Source organism: Canis lupus, chromosome 25, assembly GCF_003254725.2.
Source record: "Canis lupus dingo isolate Sandy chromosome 25, ASM325472v2, whole genome shotgun sequence".
Classification (NCBI taxonomy): Eukaryota; Metazoa; Chordata; class Mammalia; order Carnivora; family Canidae; genus Canis; species Canis lupus.
Genome location: NC_064267.1, coordinates 30,957,657 through 30,979,876, shown reverse-complemented (window position 1 = coordinate 30,979,876; position 22,220 = coordinate 30,957,657). Strand labels below are relative to the sequence as shown.

Here is a 22,220-nt window from a genome sequence, read left to right as displayed (position 1 = left end):
CCTTCTGTATGCCAGTCCTCCTGCTTGATGCTTTAGGGGGTACAGGGAAGAGGATGTGCTCATTGGAATAGCACTTCGTTGTTTACTAATACCATCTTACTGGGCACTAGCAAAAGTGCTATGAGATGTGTTATTGGCACTGGTTTGTAGATGAGAAAAATCAGGCACAAACATTCGAGGCAGTTCCAGCTCTTGGGAAAATGCTTCTATGTATTACCAGAGAAGCGATATATTTGTGCAAGGCAGGTAGGTTGCCCCAGAAGCTTGTGCTTTAGAGGCACCTGAGATACTTCACAAAGGGGTTTATGTGTAGCAGTTTTCCTTACAAAGGAGTATAACTGTCCTTCCGCTGGTGTTTGTTGAGCACAGCTCTGAGGCAGGCATCCTTCTAGGAAGTTCCCCTGTCATCTCATTTACATCTCACTGGATCCCTGAATTCCTGGTGGAGCAATCTGAAGGCCAGAGAAGATGAGTATCTTGAAGAAAACCTCATGATGAAAAGGTGGAACTGACCAGGCATAGGGCATCTGACCCTGGTCCTTCCTCTACTACCTCTCCTCTGGGTACCCCTTATGTTCCTAAGGACAGGTGCTTTCTCTTCCTTTTCTGCTTTTTTTCTAGAACAAAACCATGTTATTCTAACTGGCAGGACAGGGGCTTTTATCTCTCTACCAACAAAAGCTATTCTCTGCTGAATAGGCCACTGGCATTTTGCTGAGTAGATGGCAGCTCGATGCCCTCATGGATGAGCCAGCGGTGGTTTCTGTTGTCATCTCCCTGATGGTTTGCTTTTAATTCAAGCCCACTGATTAATCTAGGACAAGAAAGGGAGAGGCAGACGTACGGACAGCTAAGTGACGGGACTAGAGAATGAGGCAGTGATGATTCTGGAATGGGAGGCAGGAGATGGGCAATTCTGATAGAGTAAATACCACTGGGAGTGTGGGGTGGTGTGTGTACTAATTGGAGTTTCTAGAACTGCAACTGTGTGTGAGGCTTCAGAGAGACTGGGGCCAAAGGGGAGCCCAGCAGAGCTATCCCCCTCTTTTTCCTGCTTCACCTGCTTATCTAACTGGCAGACTTTTGAGATGTGAGTCCTGCTCAGCCACTTCAATTCCCGAACAGGGACCATGATGATGACTTTTCTGACATCTCTATGTGTTTTCAGTAACGTTGGGTCCCTTGAGAGCTGATCAGAAACACTAACTGCTTGGGGTTTTGGGTTATGTCCATGTGGACATCCTGGTTGTGAAGTGTTAAAGTGAAGCAAGTGTTACCCCTGGGGGACAGTGGGTGGAGGGGCTGAGGACTTCTTATAACTGTGTGTGAATCTACAGTTACACTTCCAAGTAAAATGTTAAAAAAAATACGGTCTTTTAAATCCTGCAAACTCCAGAGGAGTTCTTTGTTTGAATTTTCAAGCAGCAGCTTGTTTATTGTGTGTCCAGCACCTTGCCAATATCCTATAAATATAAAAATAGGGTACTGAAAGCGCTTGGGGCGATAAAGAGGAATTGGAGGGCTGTTGTGGGCTCCAATGTGGATGAACCTTGAAGACAAGATGCTGAGTGAAGGAAGCCAGACACAAAAGACCACATACTGTATGATTCCATTTACACAAAATGTCCAGACTGGGCAAATCTCTAGAGGCAGAAAAAAGCAAATTAGTGGTTGCCTTAGGGCTGGGAGCAGCAGGCTTAGGAAGGAATGGGGAAGAATTGTAGATGGGTATGGCTTTCTTTTTTTGGGTGATGTTCCACAATTAGATTGTGGTGATGGTTGCGCAACTCTCCGACTAGCCTAGAAGCCGTTGAATTGTACCAGTTTAAATGGGCGCATTGTGTAGTATGAATTACATCTCAGTAAAACTCTTTATAAAATTTGGGGTCTTTTGACAGTTTCGAGAGAAGTAATAGTAGCCCTTTGGAAAGAGCTGGTGTCTTCTAGGAGTAAGTACTTCTGCGTACTGCCTGTAACGCCTCAATTCAGGCCACCGTCCCAGGGCATGTTCTTGGCTCCCTCCTAAACCAGATTCGCAGGCCTACCACTGGAACCACAGTGTGTTTCTGAGCATTCAGCTCAGGGGAATGAAGACTCAGTGTGTGCCAGACGTTCTTTCTGCCAGGTGCTTTCATACATGCTTTCTTCAACCTCCTGCAGCTCTGCACGGTGGGTAGTTTCGTGCCTATGTTTTATGCATGAAGGCATAGAGTTCCCAAAGAGTATATACAGCAGGGTAGAGCTGCCCTGAGAACCAGCTTTTTAACCCCTGGATCGTTAACTTTACTGCCCGGTTGGAAGGCTGGGTTGATGAGCTTTTTGCTCACATCTTAAACAAGGGGAAAAAGTCAGCTACAAGGCAAGAGCCAGGCTCTTGCAGGGGCAGGTAGCTTAGGAAAATCACCAGATTAAAGGCCTGTGAGTTCTGGGCAAATCCTTTGCAGGCTGGTGTCTTCAATGGGGGAATTTCTCTTTCCTCCGGAAGAGAGGATGACTTTTTGCCCTGTTCCCTGGAGTGGCTCTTCCCAGGAGACAGATCCTATGGAAAGAGAACTGTGGGAAAACACGAGGAGGCTTTTCATGGACACTTTTCTGAGTGTCATTAGTTCTTAGAGGAAACATGTTTATTTCCCTGGAGTCCTCAGCTTTGCCTGTGCCCTGAGTTTTCCAGAGTTCGTAAGGCTAAGAGCTGTTTTTGAAAATGGAGGGAGGCCATTTTCCTGACTGTATTACAGTCAGGGAACCTGGTGTTTTTTTGCAAGTGAGAATGCTGTTGAGTAGTGAGACGGGACCCTCCTGGTAAAATGGGCATGAATGAGCGTGAATTCAGGTGGTAGGAGAAGTAAATGGGAAGAGATATGCACTCAATTAGTGATGTTCAGAGTGGTCTAAGGCAGACATATCAGCTCCAAGAGAGATTATTAAAAATGCAAGTTCTCAGGTTCCAGCCCAGACCTACAGAATCTGAAATTCTGGGGATGATGGCCAGGAACCTGTGTTTTAGTAAGCTCTCAAGAGAATTCTTAAACACACTTAAGTTTGAATAGCTTAGCACCAGACGACCTCACATATACTTGAGGTTGAGCAGAAAAATCTGGTCATGTTCCCAGTAGAGCACCTCCTTCTGCGCTTGACCTGATCTTGCAGGGAGGAATGTGAGCTGGAAGGGAGCATTGACTCATTTATCGAAAACATTTATTGAGCACTTCCTCTCTTGCAGGCCCTCAATCCCTGCGCCGAGGGAGTTCACATCTAGTGGGGGAGTCAGATAGCAAATGAGGGGAGCGGGTGCAGAAATTACCACAGATGGGGATGTGATTCTGGGATGGAGGCGTATACCCAAGGAGGCAGAGATGCCCACGTAAAGAGCCAAAGGAATGGGTTTCCAGAGAGGGAACTGCTGGTACAAAGGCCCAGAGGTGGGGAGGAGTCAGGCAGGTCCCTGAGTGAAAACAGCTGGAGGCTGATGGTGGTGAGCAGGGTTAGGGGCTGAGAGTACATTGGTGAGATGAGACTGGGTCCGTAGGAACAGGGAGGGGATTTGTTTTTTTGGTTATTATTATTATTTTTTTTAGATTTTATTTATTTATTCATGAGAGACATAGGGCGAGGGAGAAGCAGGCTCCCTTTGGAAGCCCAGTGTGGAACTTGATCCCAGGACCCCAGGATCACGCTCTGAGCTGAAGGTAGATGCTCAATCACTGAGCCACCCAGGTGTCCCAAGGGAGGGGATTTGAATTTGACCCTAAGGGTAGTGGACACCTATCGGAGGATTAATCAGCAGAGTGATGGGATCTGGGTAAAGATTTAAGAGGATCATCTGGCTGCTTATATGCAGGCTGGTGTGGCCGGACGAGGGATGAAATCAGGAGTGTGACCAGGGAGGGTCTGTCGAAATTATGATTGCCACAAAATCATATTTTCTTCTCCTCCTCCCCACCTGCCTCCCTTCTTCTTCTGGTGTGGGGGGACACAAGAAAATTAGAATTGTTTTGTCAAGGTTTCTGTGTCAGCATTTTACAGATGGAACCGACTTGCATTACAAGTGCGCATCCTCATTGCTTTCATTAGATAATATGATGTGTGTTACAATACCAGCTGTGCGTGTACCCATTTAATCACATATACTACTGCTTATTTTTAAAAGTACATGTCGTTGAAAGAAAATTCAGCTTCGTTGTCCACATTTTTGAGACCTATAAAACCAAGCTCAATTTTTTTTTTTAATTTTATTTATTCATTCATGAGAGACACACAGAGAGAGAGGCAGAGACATAGGCAGAGAGAGAAGCAAGCTCCCGTGCAGGGAGCCCGATGTGGGACTCAATCCCGGGTCTCCAGGATCACACCCTGGGCCAAAGGCAGATGCCCAACCGCTAAGCCATCCAGGGATTCCCCCCCAAGCTCAGTTATTACAGTTCAGCAGCATCTGCAAGATTTGATCCATTTCAGAAATTCGAGCTCACTAGCGTTGCCGGGGCTGGCATTTTCTTAGCCGAGAATTGCTTACCCCAGTCTAGAAAACCTAATGTTTTATTTAGAAGAATGATTCATTGCTTTAGGTGTCTAGAGTCCTGGGTTTTATCTTTGTTTGCCTAAGTTTTTTTTTTTTTTTAAGATTTTATTTATTCATGAGAGACACAGAGAGAGAGAGAGAGAGAGAGAGAGTGAGAGAGGGGCAGAGACACAGGCAGAGGAAGAAGCAGGCTCCACGCAAGGAGCTTGATGTGGGACTTGATCCCGGGACCTGGAATCACACCCTGAGAGAGAGAGAGAGAGAGAGAGAGAGAGAGAGGGGCAGAGACACAGGCAGAGGAAGAAGCAGGCTCCACGCAAGGAGCTTGATGTGGGACTTGATCCCGGGACCTGGAATCACACCCTGAGCCAGAGGCAGATGCTCAACCACTAAGCCACCCAGGCGTCCCTGCCTTCCTAAGTTTGGTTTGACCTCGGACAAGTCATTTCATATTTTAGTGTCTCTGTGCAGAAGATTGGGGGTAATTGTTCTGGTACACCTCTCATCATCAGGGTTACTGGGCAAGAGCTCTGTGACTTAGAGATACAGTACGTCTGCAAAGGCCCTGTGGCAGAAGGGAGCAGGAACTGGAAGTTAATGTGGTTGGAGGGCAGAGTGCAAGGTGGAGGTAATCCAGAGTGATGTAGAGGTAGACAAGGACCAAGCTGGGCCGAATCTTCTTGGAGACTTGATTCTTTATCTTAAGAGCAAGGGGAAACTGTTGAAAGATTTAAATAGGGGAATGACAAAAGATCAATAGATATGCTGTTTCATTTAATCCTCATGAGAAATGTGTGTAGCAGCTAATATTCCCATTTTAAACCACTGGAGAAATTTAGGGTAGTGGAGATTAAGCAGCATACCCAAGAGCATGTTGCTGGTAGGTGGTGGAGCCAGGAGACCAACTCAGGTCAGCCGGAGTCCAAAGTCCCCTGCCCTCCATCTCAGGCTAACTCAATAACTATATAACAATAACCACTGTTTTAAAAGACACTTTGAACTCTTAAGATGAAAGATCTCCCTTAAATGACAAAGTGGTATTATGCGGCAGAAATATGAGCGGTGAGGAGAGATTGGATATGCCTAGAACCTTTCAGAGCCCCAGTCTGCATGGCTGTGGTCCAGCATCTTCAAGTTCCTTGCCGTCTGGTGAGGGGCGTCTCACTGGCAGCTCTCAGCACACAGAAAGGGTTGGCAGCTCCGGCCGGCCATTCGACACTGCCATTGTCCATAAGGACTCATTGTCCAGGAAATGTGCCCGAGGTACGAGCTTTCAGGGCTTTTGAGCTGGGCGATCAGATCCGGGCAGTTCATGCATGGTTTCGCTGGAGTAATCAGGCCATGCCAAGTTTCTGCTTTCTGCTTTCTCCCTCTTGGGGAGTCAGCTGGTTTAAGTGGATTCTTAGAAGCAGGTTATAGAGATCACCATCTCGATTTTGAACCTAAGAAGTCTTGCTCAAGGTTGAAATGGGAAAACAGCTGTGACCCATGGCCCTTGAGACTTGTTGATAACTGCCGGTGTCTCTTCTTTTCTAGTTGACCATGTCGTGCCCGAGCCCGGGACAAGCCTGCTGGCAGCCTTCGACCAGTGGAGGGAATGGGCTGACAGCAAGTCCTGCTGTGACTATTCTCTGCACGTGGACATCACTGAATGGCATAAGGGCATCCAAGAGGAGATGGAGGCCCTGGTGAAGGACCACGGTAGGTTGTGCTGACCAACAGCTCTGGGGATATTTCCATTTCGGTGCATGAGCTCTGGTGCAGGTCTGTGAATAGCACTTGCAGATCCCTTGCATGCCTTACCTCTGTGCCTGCTAGGAGAAAGGGTTGAGCTGTAGCTGGTGCCCATTGGAGGTGACCAAACCCGGGGCAGCAACAGAAGCTTTCATTGACATGAGAACCTGAGCTATACCACAGGGACCAGTTCTTAAGTAACAACTACTCACAGCTTACTGGTTTGAGGGATCTGCACCCAGCTAGGTTGGAGACTTGAGGCCAAGAATGCCTATCCTAGTGATGATTCTAGGTGATCATGGGGAGGTAGGTGCCTGGGACACTGAGTGGGGGACTTGGGCAAGCTCTTTTTACAACCCCATAAGAACCAGGATAGATTTGGGGATGAGGAGGCTCTGGGACAATGAAAGATACCTTTTTATTTCTTTTATTCTTCCTTTTTTTTTTTTTTTTAAGAGTTATTTATTTTAGAGGGAGAGAGGGAGGTAGGGGGGTAGATAGGAGCAGAGGGAGAGAGAGAGAGAGAGAATTTAAACCAGACTGCCCACTGAGCTTAAAGCCTAAAGCAAGGCTCAATCTCATGACCCTGAGATCATGACCTGAGCCGAAACTGAGAATCAGACAATCAACTGAGCCACCCAGGTGCCCTGGGTCTTTCTTATTCTATAGGACTATTTTAGGAAATAGGATTCCAGAGGTTGCGTCCTGGAAGATTCCCGGGGAGTCTAGGGGAATCTAGATGACCTCAAGGTGCCTCTGGGACCCTTTTGTCCACAGGATCCTTGGGAGTTGAGGTGGTATTGCCAAGTTCTATCATCTTCTGGGGTCTTCTTGAGGTTGGCTATAGACTAGACTCCTGGGGTGAGATGTTGATCTCCCTGGATCTTAACTGTCAGGGAGACTTCCTGTTGCTTTCATTTTCTGAGATTTCTAAGCTTAGAAGTACCATGAGCTGTGATTCAATAGCAGGAGGGAAATCTCTAGGCCCGAGTACAGTAGGTAGATATCCATAGATACAGCAGAAAATGCCCCAAATGAAAGTCTAGAGTCTTAAATTTTATGAGGCTCAATTAAAAAAACATCTCTGTTTTTTGGTATTGGGTATTGGACTAGAGGGTATTGGACTAGAATATCCTGAGATTCCTCCTGGTATGAAGGTCCCACCCAAAAGAAAATAGGTTACCCTTGACCTTTCTTACTTTTGAGAGAATACTGAGGCTTGAGGGGGTTTAACTTTCCATATTTTAAATGAATCGACTTCAAATCAGCTAGGAGAGTTACCATAGCAACTGTTGCCTGGTAGAAGAGAAAGGCTGGGATGTCCTGAGCCATTGAACCCAGACAGCATCCAGCACCCCCAGGTGGCTTGAATTAAGCTCCAGGACTAGAAGATTGTCCGCTCAGTTGTTTACCATTGTGATGGATGTGGGGCAGGGATGTTTGGTCTGGTGTCTCGGGTGACGAGGACTCTGAAATGCCAGGGGGAGAATTGCGACATCAGTTTGTTGGACCCTGTCTTACTTAAAAATGTTTCTTAAAAGTCAGCTTCAAGCGCAGTCTGTTTACCAAAGAAAAGACATTTATTATAGATCCGCATCCACAGAATCTTCTAATTCACGTTCTTCTTAAAGTCCCAACAGTTGAGGGCAACTTTTGTTTTTACTTTTTTAGTTTTTTAAATTGTGGTGAAATACAGCACAGCATAAAATTTACCATCGTAGTCATTTTTAAATGTCTAGTACATTCACATTGTTGTGCAACCATCACACCAGCCATCCCTAGAACTTTGAATCTTTCCAAACTGAAACTCCATCCCCGTTAAATATGAACCCCCCAATCCTCCTCCCCCAGCCCCTGTCAACCCCCGTTCTACTTTTTGTCTCTCTGAGTTTGACCTATTAATGGAATCCTCCTTATCTGTCCTCTAGTGACATTAGCATAATGTCCTCAGGGTTCATCCATGTGACAGGATTTCCTTCCTGCTTAAGGCTGAATAATATTCTGTTGTATGGCTGTATGACATTTCGTGTCTCCATTCATCTGTCAGTGGACACTTCTGCCCTTTGGCTGCTGTGAATACTGCTGGCTGTGTATTTGGATGTACAACACGGGCAACTCTGAATTTCGATATAGTTTTAAACTTAAGAGACAAGCTGTCAAGATATTAAGAAGAACTTCTGCACCCTATTCCCAGATTTAAAAAAAAAATTTATTTATTTATTCACGAGAGACAGAGAGAGAGGCAGAGACATAGAGGGAAAAGCAGGCTCCACACAGGAAGCCTGACGCGGGACTCGATCCCGAGACTCCAGGATCACGCCCTGAGCCAAAGGCAGACGCTCAACTGCTGAGCCACCTGGGAGTCCCTATTTACAGATTTTTTTTTTTACTAATTCTTAGTATTCCAGCCCATTTGTTTTATCCTTATTTCTCTGTCTCCACGTCTCTCTCCTGCTCCCCCCACCACCGCCCACTATATACATGGTATATATATATATATATATGTATATATATATATATATATATGCATGGTATTATACTTTTCGTATTCTTTTTCCAGTTTATTTGGTTTGTTTATTAAAGCCAGGTCTCTGCCTCTCTATTTTGTCTCTCTGCTAGGAGTAAATTCCTTCCTTGTGTACATGGCTTTCAAAGATCGCTTCCAGCTAACGGATTCCCAGGTAAGAAAAGGTGGCTTTCCTGAACAGGCGCCTTGGCATTTGGTACCTTGGGACCAATGCTCTTGTCTGGGAAGCTGCCTCCAGTGTATGTATGTCCCTTAGCTCCATGGGAAATGGTTAATGGATGAGGCCCCTGGGTGACTTTAACCTTTAGGGAGGGTGTGATCCCAGTGCCCTGGCCCTCCAGGACTGGTGTTCTCCCAGGCTCTGGAGTCAGCCTCCAAGCTGCCTCTTTGGCTCAGAGCCACCTCAGCAAGCCTGGTGCAGGGCCAGTTGTCCTCCATGAGCCTCCCCTACTCCGTGTCCTTTAGGTTATGCTGCCTCTCTTGGTTATTGAGTGCTCCTGCTCTGCCAAGTGTGGCCAGTAGCTTTGACCTTGGGTCATGTCAAAGGAGATAGCTGTAGTAGTAGCAGCCAAGGGTGCATTTCTGACCCCAGTGGCCGGCAGGGAAGTGGCTGTGCTTGTGTACAGGAAGATGGACACCCCGTCTCCTCTCTGCCCTCTCAGATCTATGAAGTATTGAGCGTGATCCGGGATATCGGTGCGATTGCCCAAGTCCACGCAGAAAATGGTGACATCATCGCAGAGGTACGGGGCTTTCCTCTTGTGTTTTCTTCATGACCTGCGGGGTATGAGGCGGGCTCGAGAAAGGGAAGGCATTCTGTAGCTCAGCTGTGAGGAGGAAAAGCAGGGTGACCCAGGGCCACCATCTGGGGGCACAGTGCTAGCAGTCTTACCGGCAGCGTGGGTGTTGGTGATGAGCGTGCCTGCCTCCCTGTGTCCTGCGGGACACACAGACTGTTCCCTTTCCACAGAGAAGTCATTTCCCTCAGTGGTCATGCAGCTGTCTCGGAGGTGGAGGGCACATGTGGGCTTTCAGCATCCCAGGGGAAGAGCTGAACACACTTGGGAAAGCTCAGGCAGGACTGGGGACAGGGTAGCGATCCCTTCTCTTCACGAGGTCCTGGGATGAGGGCTGTGAGGGGTCAGCAGGACTGTCTTTATGTCTTGTCCGAGTAACTTTTTGGATCAAAGATCTCTAGCAGTCAGAGCCATCTGGAGTCCAGCTCTCCCTGACGGCCTCGCTTTCTTTAACCTTGCAGGAACAGCAGAGGATCCTGGATCTGGGCATCACGGGACCCGAGGGTCATGTGCTGAGCCGGCCTGAAGAGGTGAACATCTGTTGAATGGAATGTGTGACTCGGTGTCCCTTGGGTGCTTCCAGAGCCACAGAGAACCCACTTCTTGCCTGTTGAGATTGGGGCTTCTCAGGATCTGAGTTTGGGCCCTCTGAGAAGTCACAGGTTACATGCGTACATGCGTGGGTGTCTCTGTGGGCAAAGTGAAATACTAGTCCGAGCCTGGAGATTCTTCTCTGTGTCTGATTCTTTGTGTGTGTGTGTGTGTGTGTGTGTGTGTGTGTGTCTGATTCTTTAAGCCCTTCCTTGAGTGGATATGAACAGCTTTTTATTAGCATCCTGCAATTTGGGTTTCATGGTTCACAGTGTGGGCCCTCCAAAATCTCACCACCACCAAGACATCGTCATGGGGATCTGAAAGCTCTTTTACATTACTAAAAAGCTTAAGGGGAATTGTAGGTTTTTCCATGGAAAGTCTGCGCCAGGTTTCAGCAGAGAGTAGCAGACAATCTTTCAAACCTGGGAGGGATAATTAAGATCCAGAGCACAAGTTGAGGGTCACGGTCATGGATGTTGAGTCTTGTAAGACAGAAGGGAGGTGCTCACATCTTAGATGGTGGAGAATCTGCTCTTCTAAATTAGAATTTGTGACCTTCTCGGAAATTGGCTCATTGATGAAAGTCTCAAGGTCAGACTTTTGACGACCTGGCTGCCCTGAGCAAATAGAATGCTGGGGGGAATCTCATGGAAACAAACAGACTTTTCTTCTTAAAGGAGAGAAGTGACAGAGAAGGGCAGATAAAATCCTCAAGGAACTGGATGTTGGCTTAACAGGATTTTTCCTTCTGGAAACAAGTAGAGGGAGATGCTTGAGAAGAGTATGAATCGGACCCATGCCCCCAAAGCACAGAACTTTAAAATGGGGAGGTTCCCCCCGGCTCTGGGAAGTGTTCACTCTGGGAGCCACGATGCAGGGAGCATCAGCTCCCCCTAAGAAGAAAATAGATTGTCCAGGTTGGGGTGGAGGGTATGGTATCCACAGCCTTTTCCCTCTGACTTCGGGGGAGAAATGAGGCTGGAAATGGAAAGAATGTCAGAAAAAGGGCAGAAAAAGAAGCAGGAGGCACTTGGAATTTCCTGCACATACTGAGGGTTTGCACTTCCTTGTCCTGTCCTAGCTGCACGTGCACACACACAGACACACACAGACACATACACACCAGGGTACCGAAGGTACCATCTGTGGCTCTGAAGACACTTTCCTGTTGTCAGTTGAAGGACAGAAGCTGTGGCATTTTCAGTGCTGTCTGGTCCCTGTCCAGGCCTTGGGCTGTAGTTCCTTTCACACCATCCAAGCTGCCCACGCACACTAGAAAGCCACAGGGATGAGCCGGAGCCAGCGCACAGGTGAGGGAGGTTGAAGGTGGCATCTCTCGGCCCTTGTGTCATAGCTGCCTGCTGTCACGAGTAAATACGTGTACACATGTGCAGTCCCATACATGCGTACATTGTAATGCTCACACATGCACACCTGCATGTGCACACACGAATGTATACATGCGCATACGGCAGTCTCATATACACATATATTGTAATGCTCACACATGCACACCGAGTGTATACATGCACACATGTGCAGTCCTGTACACGTGTACATTGTAATGCTCACATGCACGTTTGCATGCATGCACATGTGTATACCTATGCATGCACACACTAGTATTTATGTGTACACACGTGCAATCCCATACACATGTAGATTGTAAGGCTTACACTTGCACGTTTGCATGCATGCATATGTATACACCTATGCATGCACACACTAGTATTTAAGTGTACACGTGTGAAGTCTCGTACATACATACATTATAAGGCTCACACGTGCACATTTGCACGCATGGACATGTGTACACCTGCGTGCATGCACACACACGCCCGCGGGAGCCTCAGCTCCCCATATACCCGATGGGCCCCTGTAAGCAGGTGATGACACCCAGGGCCAGACTTAGTTAGAAAGTTTGCTCTCCCCCTCATCCAGTTGTTTGTGCTGTGTGTTACCTTGTTACACGGGCTGGGGGCTACCTCTGAGATCCATGCTCTTGTTGAACCTATAGGAGCCTCCCTGGGGCTTTGCTTTCCTCTCTCCTTCTGTCTGTTCTCCATCCGTGGATCCCTGCGGACTGGAAAACAGTGCAAGCCCTGCGTTTACAGAACAGGCGAAAGCTATCGGAGGAGAGTTCGACAGAAGTCAAGCCCATTCTTCCGCGGTTCGACCCAGGAGATGTCTCTCATAGCCGTGGTTGCGTGGAGAAGTTCAGAGTCCCCAGAGGTGGATTATGAGACCTTGTTTTGGGGCCATCAGACCTGGGGTGCCCCAGTTTGAGGAGTTTTTGGCTTTTGGGGAGGGTCCTCTTGTCTCACAAAAGGCTGTTTTAGGTGCTTTCCGGGGTCAGCTGCTTCTTAACTCCTTCAGAGGCACCTGCTCTCCGTCAGCCCCCATATTTGGTACTTCCCCTGAGCTTGCCCATCAATGGTTCCCTGCACATGGATGATTGGGCCCAGTTGGGACAGCCAGATGAAAGAGGAAGGGATTGAGGATGAGTTGGAGAGGAAGAGACCGGTGGAAAGTAACTAGGGAGGGTAGAAAGTGACAGGGGCTCTGGGCTGAAAGACTGGCATTCTGGAAGAAAGTTGGTGTTTTGGGTGAGGGTGATGGCCATGAAGAATCTTTCTCAGAGAAGGGAACTTTCCAACTGGGCCAAATGGGAGCTGTAATTAGGGTATGCATACAGTTAGGGGGCTGGGCCATAGAGGGTCTGTTGTGTATAAACGCTGTGTGTGTACAGGCACTATTGTGTATTGGGATTTTTTTTTTTTAAAGATATTATTTATTTATTTGAGACAAAGCGAGCGAGCCAGTGAGAGAACTAGCATGGGGAGAGGGAGAAGCAGGCTTCTTGCTGAGCAGGGAGCCCAATGTGGGGCTTGATCTCAGGACCCTGAGATCATGACTTGAGCCGAAGGCAGACGCTTAACTGACTGAGCCAGCCAGGCGCCCTGTTGTTTGTACGGACAGTGTTGTGTGTTCTGACACTAGTATCCAGACACTACTCTACCAACACTGTTGCATGTTCCTGGACAAGTGGCTTTCCTCTCTGGATCTTGGGGGTGTCCGATCTTAAAAATCAGCAGGGCTAGGTGATAAACCCCAAATCCTTGATAGCTCTGTAATGAGACAAAATGTTTTAATTTTTAAGCTGTAATATTAATTTCATAATATTTTAAGTTGGTCTTACTTAAATCTGTTCACTGTGTGTAAGGGGCATGGGCAGGTACACACCGAAGGATAAATGTGGATCCTTCTATGGTTCTGGGTGGAACGCAGAGAATTGGGGATTAGGGACCCTGTCTTTCCAGGAGGTAACCTTGTAGTCAGGCCTGTGCCCTCACCCATTTGTGCGCTGGGACAGAAGAGGGCTCAGAACTCGCCTTATGACTGATGAGCGAATCCAGAGAGGGCCCTGGGAAGCCAGTCCTGCCGGGGGCAGCCCCCCCCCCCCCCATAGAACTGGCACATTCGCTCCATTTACTTCTAATTAGTCTGATTCCACATTCCAGTTCACCCAGGACAGTCCCAGTCCACGCCCATTTCTCCCATGCAGTTATTAATAGTTTTCTGTTCACTTTCTGAAGTATTTGTGTTGGGCCAATAAATTGGGTAGTCATTGGCGCCCCCGGGAAGCCGTGAGGATTCTAGAGGAGTCCTTTCCGTGCTTCACACTATGGGGACTTTTCAAGTGACTGCAGGGATTCAGGCCATCCCTCTTCTGTGCTCCCCCAGGCCAGAGGCACTGCTGTTGTAATTGGAGTCACGGAGAGGGAGGGCCAAGAGGGAGGGCCGGGAGGGCCGATGCCTCAGCTATTCCAGGAATTAAAAACATTTGGATGTTTAATGAGCTTTTTTCAAGAGCCATTTGGTTTACCTTTGAATTTTGAGACCTCTCTTGTCGCATAGTCGCATAGTTGATGCCCAAAAGGGCAAACGTGAATGAAGTTGTCTTCGTTTATTAAATTAGATTACCAGTTAATGCAATTACAGAACTTCATCTCTTGGCCAGGGTCCTATAGAAACTCGGTTAGCTAAGATAATTCAGTTAGGAACTCAGCTATTTCTTGTGAAAAGTAGCAGCTCTGCATGGCACAGCCTAGCTTGAACCAGTAACAAAATAAAGTTAATTTTTTGGTTCAGTAAACATTTTTGGGCAACCGCTGTTGTACCGGGCATTACACTGAGAACCCTTGGGGGTGGGGCACGGAGGATAGAAAAATTCTGAGTCAAACCCAGCCCCTTGCCTTGAGTGGAAGCCACAGCTTTTGCCAGGATTTGAGAGGGAGCAAAAGGCTTTTGGAGATCCATCATTCTACAATTCCACGTATTCTTCTGGGGCCAATTCTAAACACACATATATCTGTAGGATATCCCCTGGTCTCCATAGTCTTACCTGGCCAGGTAGTTAATAGTAATCCCTTGGGCTCTTTGGAATATTATTCACTGAAGCATCAGGTTTAAAGAATCCTATTAATTAGAGCAGCTCTCCCATCTGGTGCTGAAGGCCCTACCAGTTTGTGTGCAGCCACGTGTTTCCCATATTGGAGACCATTGCTTGACACAGATTTGCCTGCTCCATTCCCAGAGGCTTGTGAGGTTGCCTTATTCGTTGGATTCATTTGTGGGTGTCGGACAGAAGCCTGGCACAAAAATCTCATTGCTGGATGTCTTGACTCAACACTGTGCAGCTGAAATGAATGCACTGGTGTGGGAGCAATCCGTTCCTGTGGCTGGTGGTTTTCTCACATGAGCAAGCATAAGTCAACAGGAGCTGTTAAAACGACCCATGTTCTGGGCCCCATCCCCAAAGTTACTGATCCGTTTGGGACTGAGAAGGGCCTGAGAATCTGCATTTCTTCCCACCCCTGGGCAGATGCTGCTGTGGTGGGTCTGCCGGGCACCCTTCCAGTGCCTCACTCGGTCTGGGAAGGAATTGCCCCCTTCTATCTCCACCCATCAGTATTGAGCGACACCGGGAAAGTCCCATGTCCCTCCTGTGGTGCCGCTCAGGGTTCAACCTTGAGGACACAGTGGCCTCTCGTTCCTCTTGACCTCTTGGGGGTGGGGAGGTGGTTGAGCATAAAGACGGGCTCATGGAACAGGTGCAGATCGGGCAGGGTTCTCACGTCCACGTGCTCCTCTGTAGGTCGAGGCCGAAGCCGTGAATCGCTCAATTACCATCGCCAACCAGACCAACTGCCCTCTGTACGTCACCAAGGTGATGAGCAAGAGCGCGGCTGAAGTCATCGCCCAGGCCCGGAAAAAGGGTAAGTGTTACCTTACCGGCTGTCTGTCGGCGGGCAGGTTCAGAAGGGAGGAAGGCTTCTTTTCCAGACCTTCATGCCAAGTGGGCTGCTTTCATCACGTTCCAGCATTAACCTAATTACCGCGGCGCGAGGCAGGGAGCTCCAGTTTCTCCCTCGGTGCCGCCGCCGCCACCACCCTGTCCCTATCTACTTAGAGCCGCACACCGCGAAGAGTGGGCGGGCGGGCACCTCTCCCTCCTGCCCCTGCTTCTGGAGCAAAGTTGGACTTGGTTCGATGCAATCTCCATAAACTAGACACATACACAGATGGTGTCAGCCGTCATCTGCCCCAGAGTCCTTCTGGGGAACGTTCTGTGGCCACACGAGTCCCTGTTCCGTGGCTGGTAGTAATTGCTGGCCCGGTAAGTAAGAGAGTTTACGGGGACAGAAGGGCAAGAGATTTTGCCCCGGGGCCTCCCCAGGTCCAGTTCTGCAGGAGCTTGAATCACTCCCTATCAATTATATTGACATATTCGGGGCTGAGGCTGGCACTGTGTTAGTACTTGGGAGACCATTGAGAAGGTTCTTGGAGACTAATTTACTAAGTACAGTTTCCCCTGCTGCTTCCAAAGGCTGGTCCGTGGAGCTCCTTATACATTATGAATTCAGCAGAACCCTCTCGTCACCTGCTGTTGCCTGTGAGCTTGAGTGGTCACACCACGTGTCCTGTGCTTGGGAGTGCAGCTCATGTCCAGCTTGATGGTGTGAGGTTGACTTCATGAGTGTGCATCCTGGGCCTGCTTATTTCTCTCTCGTTTTCTGTCTAGCTTTCTCCTGCCCCCTCCCCCCCCATCTGTTTATCTCTTTCTGTATTTTTCTTTCTCTGTCAGGAAGGGAGCAGTTTGACCTCTATGCTTCTGTTCCTAGTTCTCTGCGGGATGTGACCCACATGGATAAGGAGGATTGTAGGAGTTTTTCACTGGTGGGTGACTTGGTACAAAACCTAGAACAGATTGCTCAATGACCACTGAGTCAGCTTGTCCCCAGAGATGATGACTTCCAGACGGACACAGCACTTCCTGACCCATGTTCCTTGGAGCTCTCCCTTGGAGCTCTCCCAGAGGCCTCTGTCCTTAGGCTTTGCGGCCCATGGTGGCTAAATTCGCATCTTCCCGGAAACCTGCCCTCTCCTGGCAGCTAGTAGAAATTGCCTTTTTGACATAAAGGAACATTCACCCAAGTAATAGCATCTGCTCAGAATCAGCGTCCAGTTGTTTTCTGGAAGACACCATGGATGATGACTCACAGGGAGCATGGGGGCAGTTGGCACAGTGTCTGAAAAGGAGGAGTTAGCGGGTAGCTTAATTTATTTATTTTAGTGACCATACTCTACCCAGATGATGATAATAAGTGAAGAGGTAAACATTTTAATATAATTTTAATATGATTAAACATTCCAATTAGCAGAATTTAAAAACCAAGGACCCATTTTCTGATTCAGTTATCACTTGTCCAAATTATAGGGTGGAGGAGTTAGTCTCTCTCTCTCTCTCTCTCTCTCTCTCGACCCTGGCCCTTTCAGGTGGCACTAGCCTTGGTCTCGGGCACAGAGTGCTGACTTGTGAGCTGGCAGTGCTGGGGGTTCTCCTTTCTGTGCCTCAGTTTCCTTATTTGAAGGTGTAGAGCTGGAGTGTGTTACTGTAGAGTCCAGGCCTGCTCTGGTACTCTACAGTTCAGTGCTTGATGATGTCCCTCTGTCATCTTTAGGACTTTGACCCTGTGTGGGCAGTGAGCACCAAGAAGGGGCTACTTTGGTCTATTTGTCCTAGAACTTTCCGCATGTGAGTGCAGTGGTGCCTGCCTGCATCATGGTTACTGGGGTGGCTTTTGCATTCCAACTGTTCCCCTCTAGTCTGTGAAACACTTTGCTTTAGATGGGCCTGAGCTGCCAGAAAGTAATTTTTGGTGCATTTGGGTGCTAATGAGCAAGAATGAGAGATCCTTGCTTGCTTGTGGGCTCTTAAGGCTTTATCCATGTTGTTGGAACTCCATCATAACAACTTTGAGAGGCAGCCTGGGCAGGAGTTTTTTTTTTTTTTTTTTTTTTTTTTTTTGGGCAGGAGTTTTTGTACTTTGTTTTACTTTGCAGTTGGGTAAACTGAAGCTCAGAGCTAATGAGCGGTGGGATTGGGTTTTGATTGTCAGGTGCCTGACTTCAGGCCTGAATAGCCACGTGAGTATCTGAATTACCTTCATGTTTTGAGATTATTTTAATATGAGCAATGCAAGTATCTGCTTGGATTTAGTTTCTTAACAAACCTGGTAGAAACTGGAGCTTGACACCTAGTAAAGTTGTGTATAATACAGAAGCAAAGATTCCCAAACACCCAAGAAGGAAAACAGGATAGGGTTTTATTATGCATTTGCACTCTGGGATCAATGTCCTTTCCTGGATCAAATCCCAGCTTGCTTGTGTGCTAGCATGTGATGCTGGATAGCTCCCTTAGCATTGCTAGGTCTCATTTTCCCATCTGCAAGGAGAGGCTAGCCATAGTGACTCATCTCATAGATTGAAGATGGTACGTAACTGAGATAATGTGTTCATAAAGACGTATATCACAACTATACCCCCTGTTCTCTTGATTAGAGAGTAAAGCATTGGTAGAAGTACAGCAATGATGCCTGCTGACCTAGCATAGGGGTATTTTGCTAAGGATGCTTTTCTATTTAGGTGAATTCTTCTGGTCCCTAGTGGCAAGTGTTAAGGCACTGCCAACTTTCTGCTGCTCCCATTTCTTCATCTGTAAAATGGAGAGGTTCTTCATTCATTCAGCAAACTTTTTTTTTTTTAATTTTTATTTATTTATGATAGTCACAGAGAGAGAGAGAGAGAGGCAGAGACACAGGCAGAGGGAGAAGCAGGCTCCATGCACCAGGAGCCCGATGTGGGATTCGATCCCGGGTCTCCAGGATCGCGCCCTGGGCCAAAGGCAGGCACCAAACCGCTGCGCCACCCAGGGATCCCTATTCAGCAAACTTTTATTATGTGATACTTCAGGCCTTTGTGCTGGAGATGAGACATAGTCCTAGCCCTCAGCTCCTTCACTCATAGGGGCGGGACACTTGGATAGAAAGTCACAATGGCAAATGGTCAATGTTAGAAAAGAGGTGCAAGCCCAGTAGGGTTAGAGCACAGAGGAAAGAGCCACCATATATAGATGTACACCCCACCTGTCTCGGAGGTCAGGCTGCATAAGGAGACTCAACATTTCTTACAAATGGGAGCAATTGGAAGATCATGATTTTATATCTTATTAATGTCTTTGTGCCTCCCCACCTAGAAACATGTTGGTCCTCAATCTAAAATAGGATGTATAGGCTACCAAGGATGTGAGGTGAATTTCAATGTGAATATTTTCTATGCACATTTGACCCACCACAACCACATACCATCTTCCTGGAGAGACTGCGTTGCTCGTGCTGTCCCCTCGTGCTGTGCCAGTCAGCAGGACCATGTGTCATCACCCCCCACTCTGCAGACAAGGCCATGAAGACACACCCAGGAAAAGAATATTTTAGGCAATTTTTACTCTTCAAAACAACTTAGATGTTGGTCAGTTTATTTTTTATTTTTATTTTTTAAAAGATTTTATTTGTTGATTCATGAGAGACACAGAGAGGCAGAGATATAGCCAGAGAGAGAAGCAGGCTCCTCATAGGGAGCTCAGTGTGGAACTTGATCCCCAGACCTGGAATCACCCCTTGAGCCAAAGGCAGACTCTCGACAGCTGAGCCACCCAGATGTCCCAATGTTGGTCAGGCAAATTTCACGGAAGAGAAATTAAAGTGCAGAAAATAAATATCTTGCCCCAGATCATCCAGCCCATGGTTCCAGACATTTGGCCACCTCTCTTTCCATTAAAGGTGAGGATTTGTCTAGAATGAGTTCCCTCAGACTATACTTTGTTCATGAATGAAATCTACTGTGGCTGCTGGTACCTTCTGCATACGAATGGTAGCATGTAGGCAGTGCCTGATAACCTCATCTGACGTCTGACGGACATTCTTCTCCGTCCTCCTCCTCGCCTCACCCCCGTAACTCAGATGCAGAAATGTTTAGAACGGCTGGTGACTGCCGAGGGATGTTATAAACCCTGAGAACCCAAACTGGAGCCAGTACTTTCTATGTCCCGTGGGTCAACTAGAATGACTCTGGCGTAATGAGAAAACTGTGTTCATGGGGCTTGCAAGGACCACCCCAACTTGGGGATGAAGCCTTAGCATTAAGCTAATGCACAACCTCACTATCTTGAACCCAAAGAGGGGCATATGGATTGGCTTGGGAATGTTGTAAAATCTCACCAAAATCTGGGTTAAGGCTCTTCAGAGAAACAGAGCCTATATATAGAGAGAGGGAGGGCGAAGGGGGGGGGTAAGAAGAGAGAGGGGGAGAGAGAGAAGGAGATTGATTGCTGCTTTTAAAGAATTGGCTCAGTGGTTGTGGGTGCTCTCACGTCTGATTCCGCAGGGTGGGCAGGCCTGGAGCCTCAGGGAGGAGTCAGTGCTGTGGCCTGAGCCCGAAGGCTATCTGGAGGCAGACTTCCTTCCCAGTCAGTGCCCTTGCCAGGTTGTGAGTTCAGTGTGTCATAGTACAGCTGGCTTGCAGGATGAGACTCTGGGTTTGGTTTTCAGCCATTTAAACTCCAAGATTCCTAGAGATAAGGCTCTCTTTCAGGACAGATATGGAACCCTTCCGATCATTTCTATAGCACTTGGGCTGGGAGTTTGAATCCCTGGACTCCTTTTCTTTCCTCACTTTGTCTAGCATGATTAGGAACAACCAGCCAATCTTGATTATACTCAGTTGGACAGAAATGTCCTAAGGAATCAAAGCCATGGTCAACCCAGATTTAGCCTCTTAAGAGAAGTATTTGATTGGAGTATCCAGTGGTCGATATTTTGTGCATCTCTATTGCCCCAACACGCCATGACCTCTCTTTACTACTAGGAATAGAGGCATTAGTGCCTTTGTTTTTTAGAAAAATAAAAACATTTTTATTTTTTAAGATTTTATTTATTTATTCATGAGAGACAGAGAGAGAGAGAGAGAGAGAGAAGCAGAGACACAGGCAGAGGGAGAAGCAGGCTCCCTGCAGGGAGCCCATGTGGGACTCGATCCCAGGACCCTGGTATCACTCCCTGAGCCAAAGGCAGACGCTCAACCACTGAGCCACCCCGTTGTCCCAGCATTAGTGTCTTTAAATCAAATCAAATTAGAGTGGTAATTTCTAGAAACCCCAGAACCAGTTCAGGAAACTTACAATTCTCTTCCTTTGGAACCACTCTTGGTTATCTGACAGGTTTATCTATGGATAGGCCCTAGGTTATGGAATTCTGGCCTTGGGCTCTCTGGAGAGGAGAGTGTAATTGTGTTTGTGTGTGTGTGTGTGTGTGCGCGCGCGCGCGTGTGTCCCAGTTGGTTTTTTACTGTGCTTTTGTGGCTGCGTTTTGAAATCTACATACATGGTTTTCCATTGTTTCTACTCTGAATTTGTTCTCCTTCTCGTTCATGGGAAATGACTTAACTGTCAGAGCTGGGAGCTGTCAAACATTTCTAAACCCGAGCCTTGCATTTATTCTTCATGAATGCACTCAGGCTCGTGGTGAATAAACACCACCCCCCAGGGCCCTTCAGTTCCCGGCCATTCTGGAGAGCCTGCCAAAGGCTGGCTCGGGGTCACATCCTTCAGTTTAGACTTTGCCTAGAGAAAAAAATCACAAAGGTCTAATTGCCGCCAAGAAAGAGTCAGCAGTGTGTTTAGAGGAGTATGTAAAGGCCATTTCAGCTTATTTCATGTTTTATTATTATTATTATCGGTAATTCTTTATGGCACACAGTTTAGTGGTGTCTGGGGTGGCCTGACTGAGGTCCGAAAGCTCATCCACGGCTCCCTCCAGTATAGTGTTTATAAAATGGGAGAGATGCCTTGGGAAGGTGCTGGGAGCAGAACCGGGCCCCTCCGCCCCCCCGAGTTGTGATCCCACATGTCCCTGGAGGTAGAGGCTTCCACAGGATGGTTTAACTCCTGCCCTGTCTTTGGGGGGCTAAAGAAAAGAAATCACCTAAAAGCCAGCAAGGACCTCTGAATCCCTTGGAATTTGAAGAGGACAAAGCAGAAATGAGCCACAAGATGCCTCTTCCTCCAGGATCCCCATCTTAGTTCAGCTTCGGCCTCAGGAGTCAGGTTCTGGTCTGCAATGGCCTTGGAGCTCTGACCCAGTTCTGGGCTTTCCGGGGGCTGCAGGCTGGGTTCATTCCTTTGCAGTGAGGTGTGTGTTCCCAAGCACAGAGCGAATGGGGAACCCCCTAACCCATCCCCGCAATCTGAGCTGTATTTTGCAGAGTGAGATGAAGGCCACAGTCAAGGGCACTCACACTCGTGGGATCCAGGATGTTGTTCCAGGAACCAGATCCTCCTTGTTCTAAAGTTTCCAAAGGCAGGACTGAAGAGCAGCTTCAGGGAGAAGATGACCCATAGCAAATGACAGGAAAATCAGGGAAGTGTTTATGCTTGCCCACGGATCTTCAGAGACAGTCTAACCACTCTTTTTCTCTGAGCAGTTCCACTCTCTCGACCCTATTCATGTCCACAGAACCAGGAAACCTTTGGGGTGACAGATCCTTTGTTTCTCTTGGCTCTCTAGGGAGACCTCCCCTTTGTGTGGCAGTAGTGGGACCTCCAGGCTTGGCTGGGTCAGAAGAGCTCTCGTCAGCTCAGCTGGTCCTGCTGATG

The 22,220-nt window shown here is 47.8% G+C and overlaps 1 protein-coding gene across 2 annotated transcripts in view; it reads left to right on the top strand.

The window, feature by feature from the left end:
* Positions 1 to 22,220, top strand: part of DPYSL2 (dihydropyrimidinase like 2) — a 137,665-nt gene that overhangs the window by 98,654 nt on the left and 16,791 nt on the right. For both annotated transcript variants that reach the window (XM_025463033.3, XM_025463034.3), the window contains exons 4-8: positions 6,053 to 6,217; positions 8,870 to 8,931; positions 9,440 to 9,520; positions 10,036 to 10,104; positions 15,327 to 15,447. In XM_025463033.3, the coding sequence (XP_025318818.1) occupies positions 6,053 to 6,217; positions 8,870 to 8,931; positions 9,440 to 9,520; positions 10,036 to 10,104; positions 15,327 to 15,447 (498 nt within the window). The remainder of the gene's footprint in view (positions 1 to 6,052; positions 6,218 to 8,869; positions 8,932 to 9,439; positions 9,521 to 10,035; positions 10,105 to 15,326; positions 15,448 to 22,220) is intronic.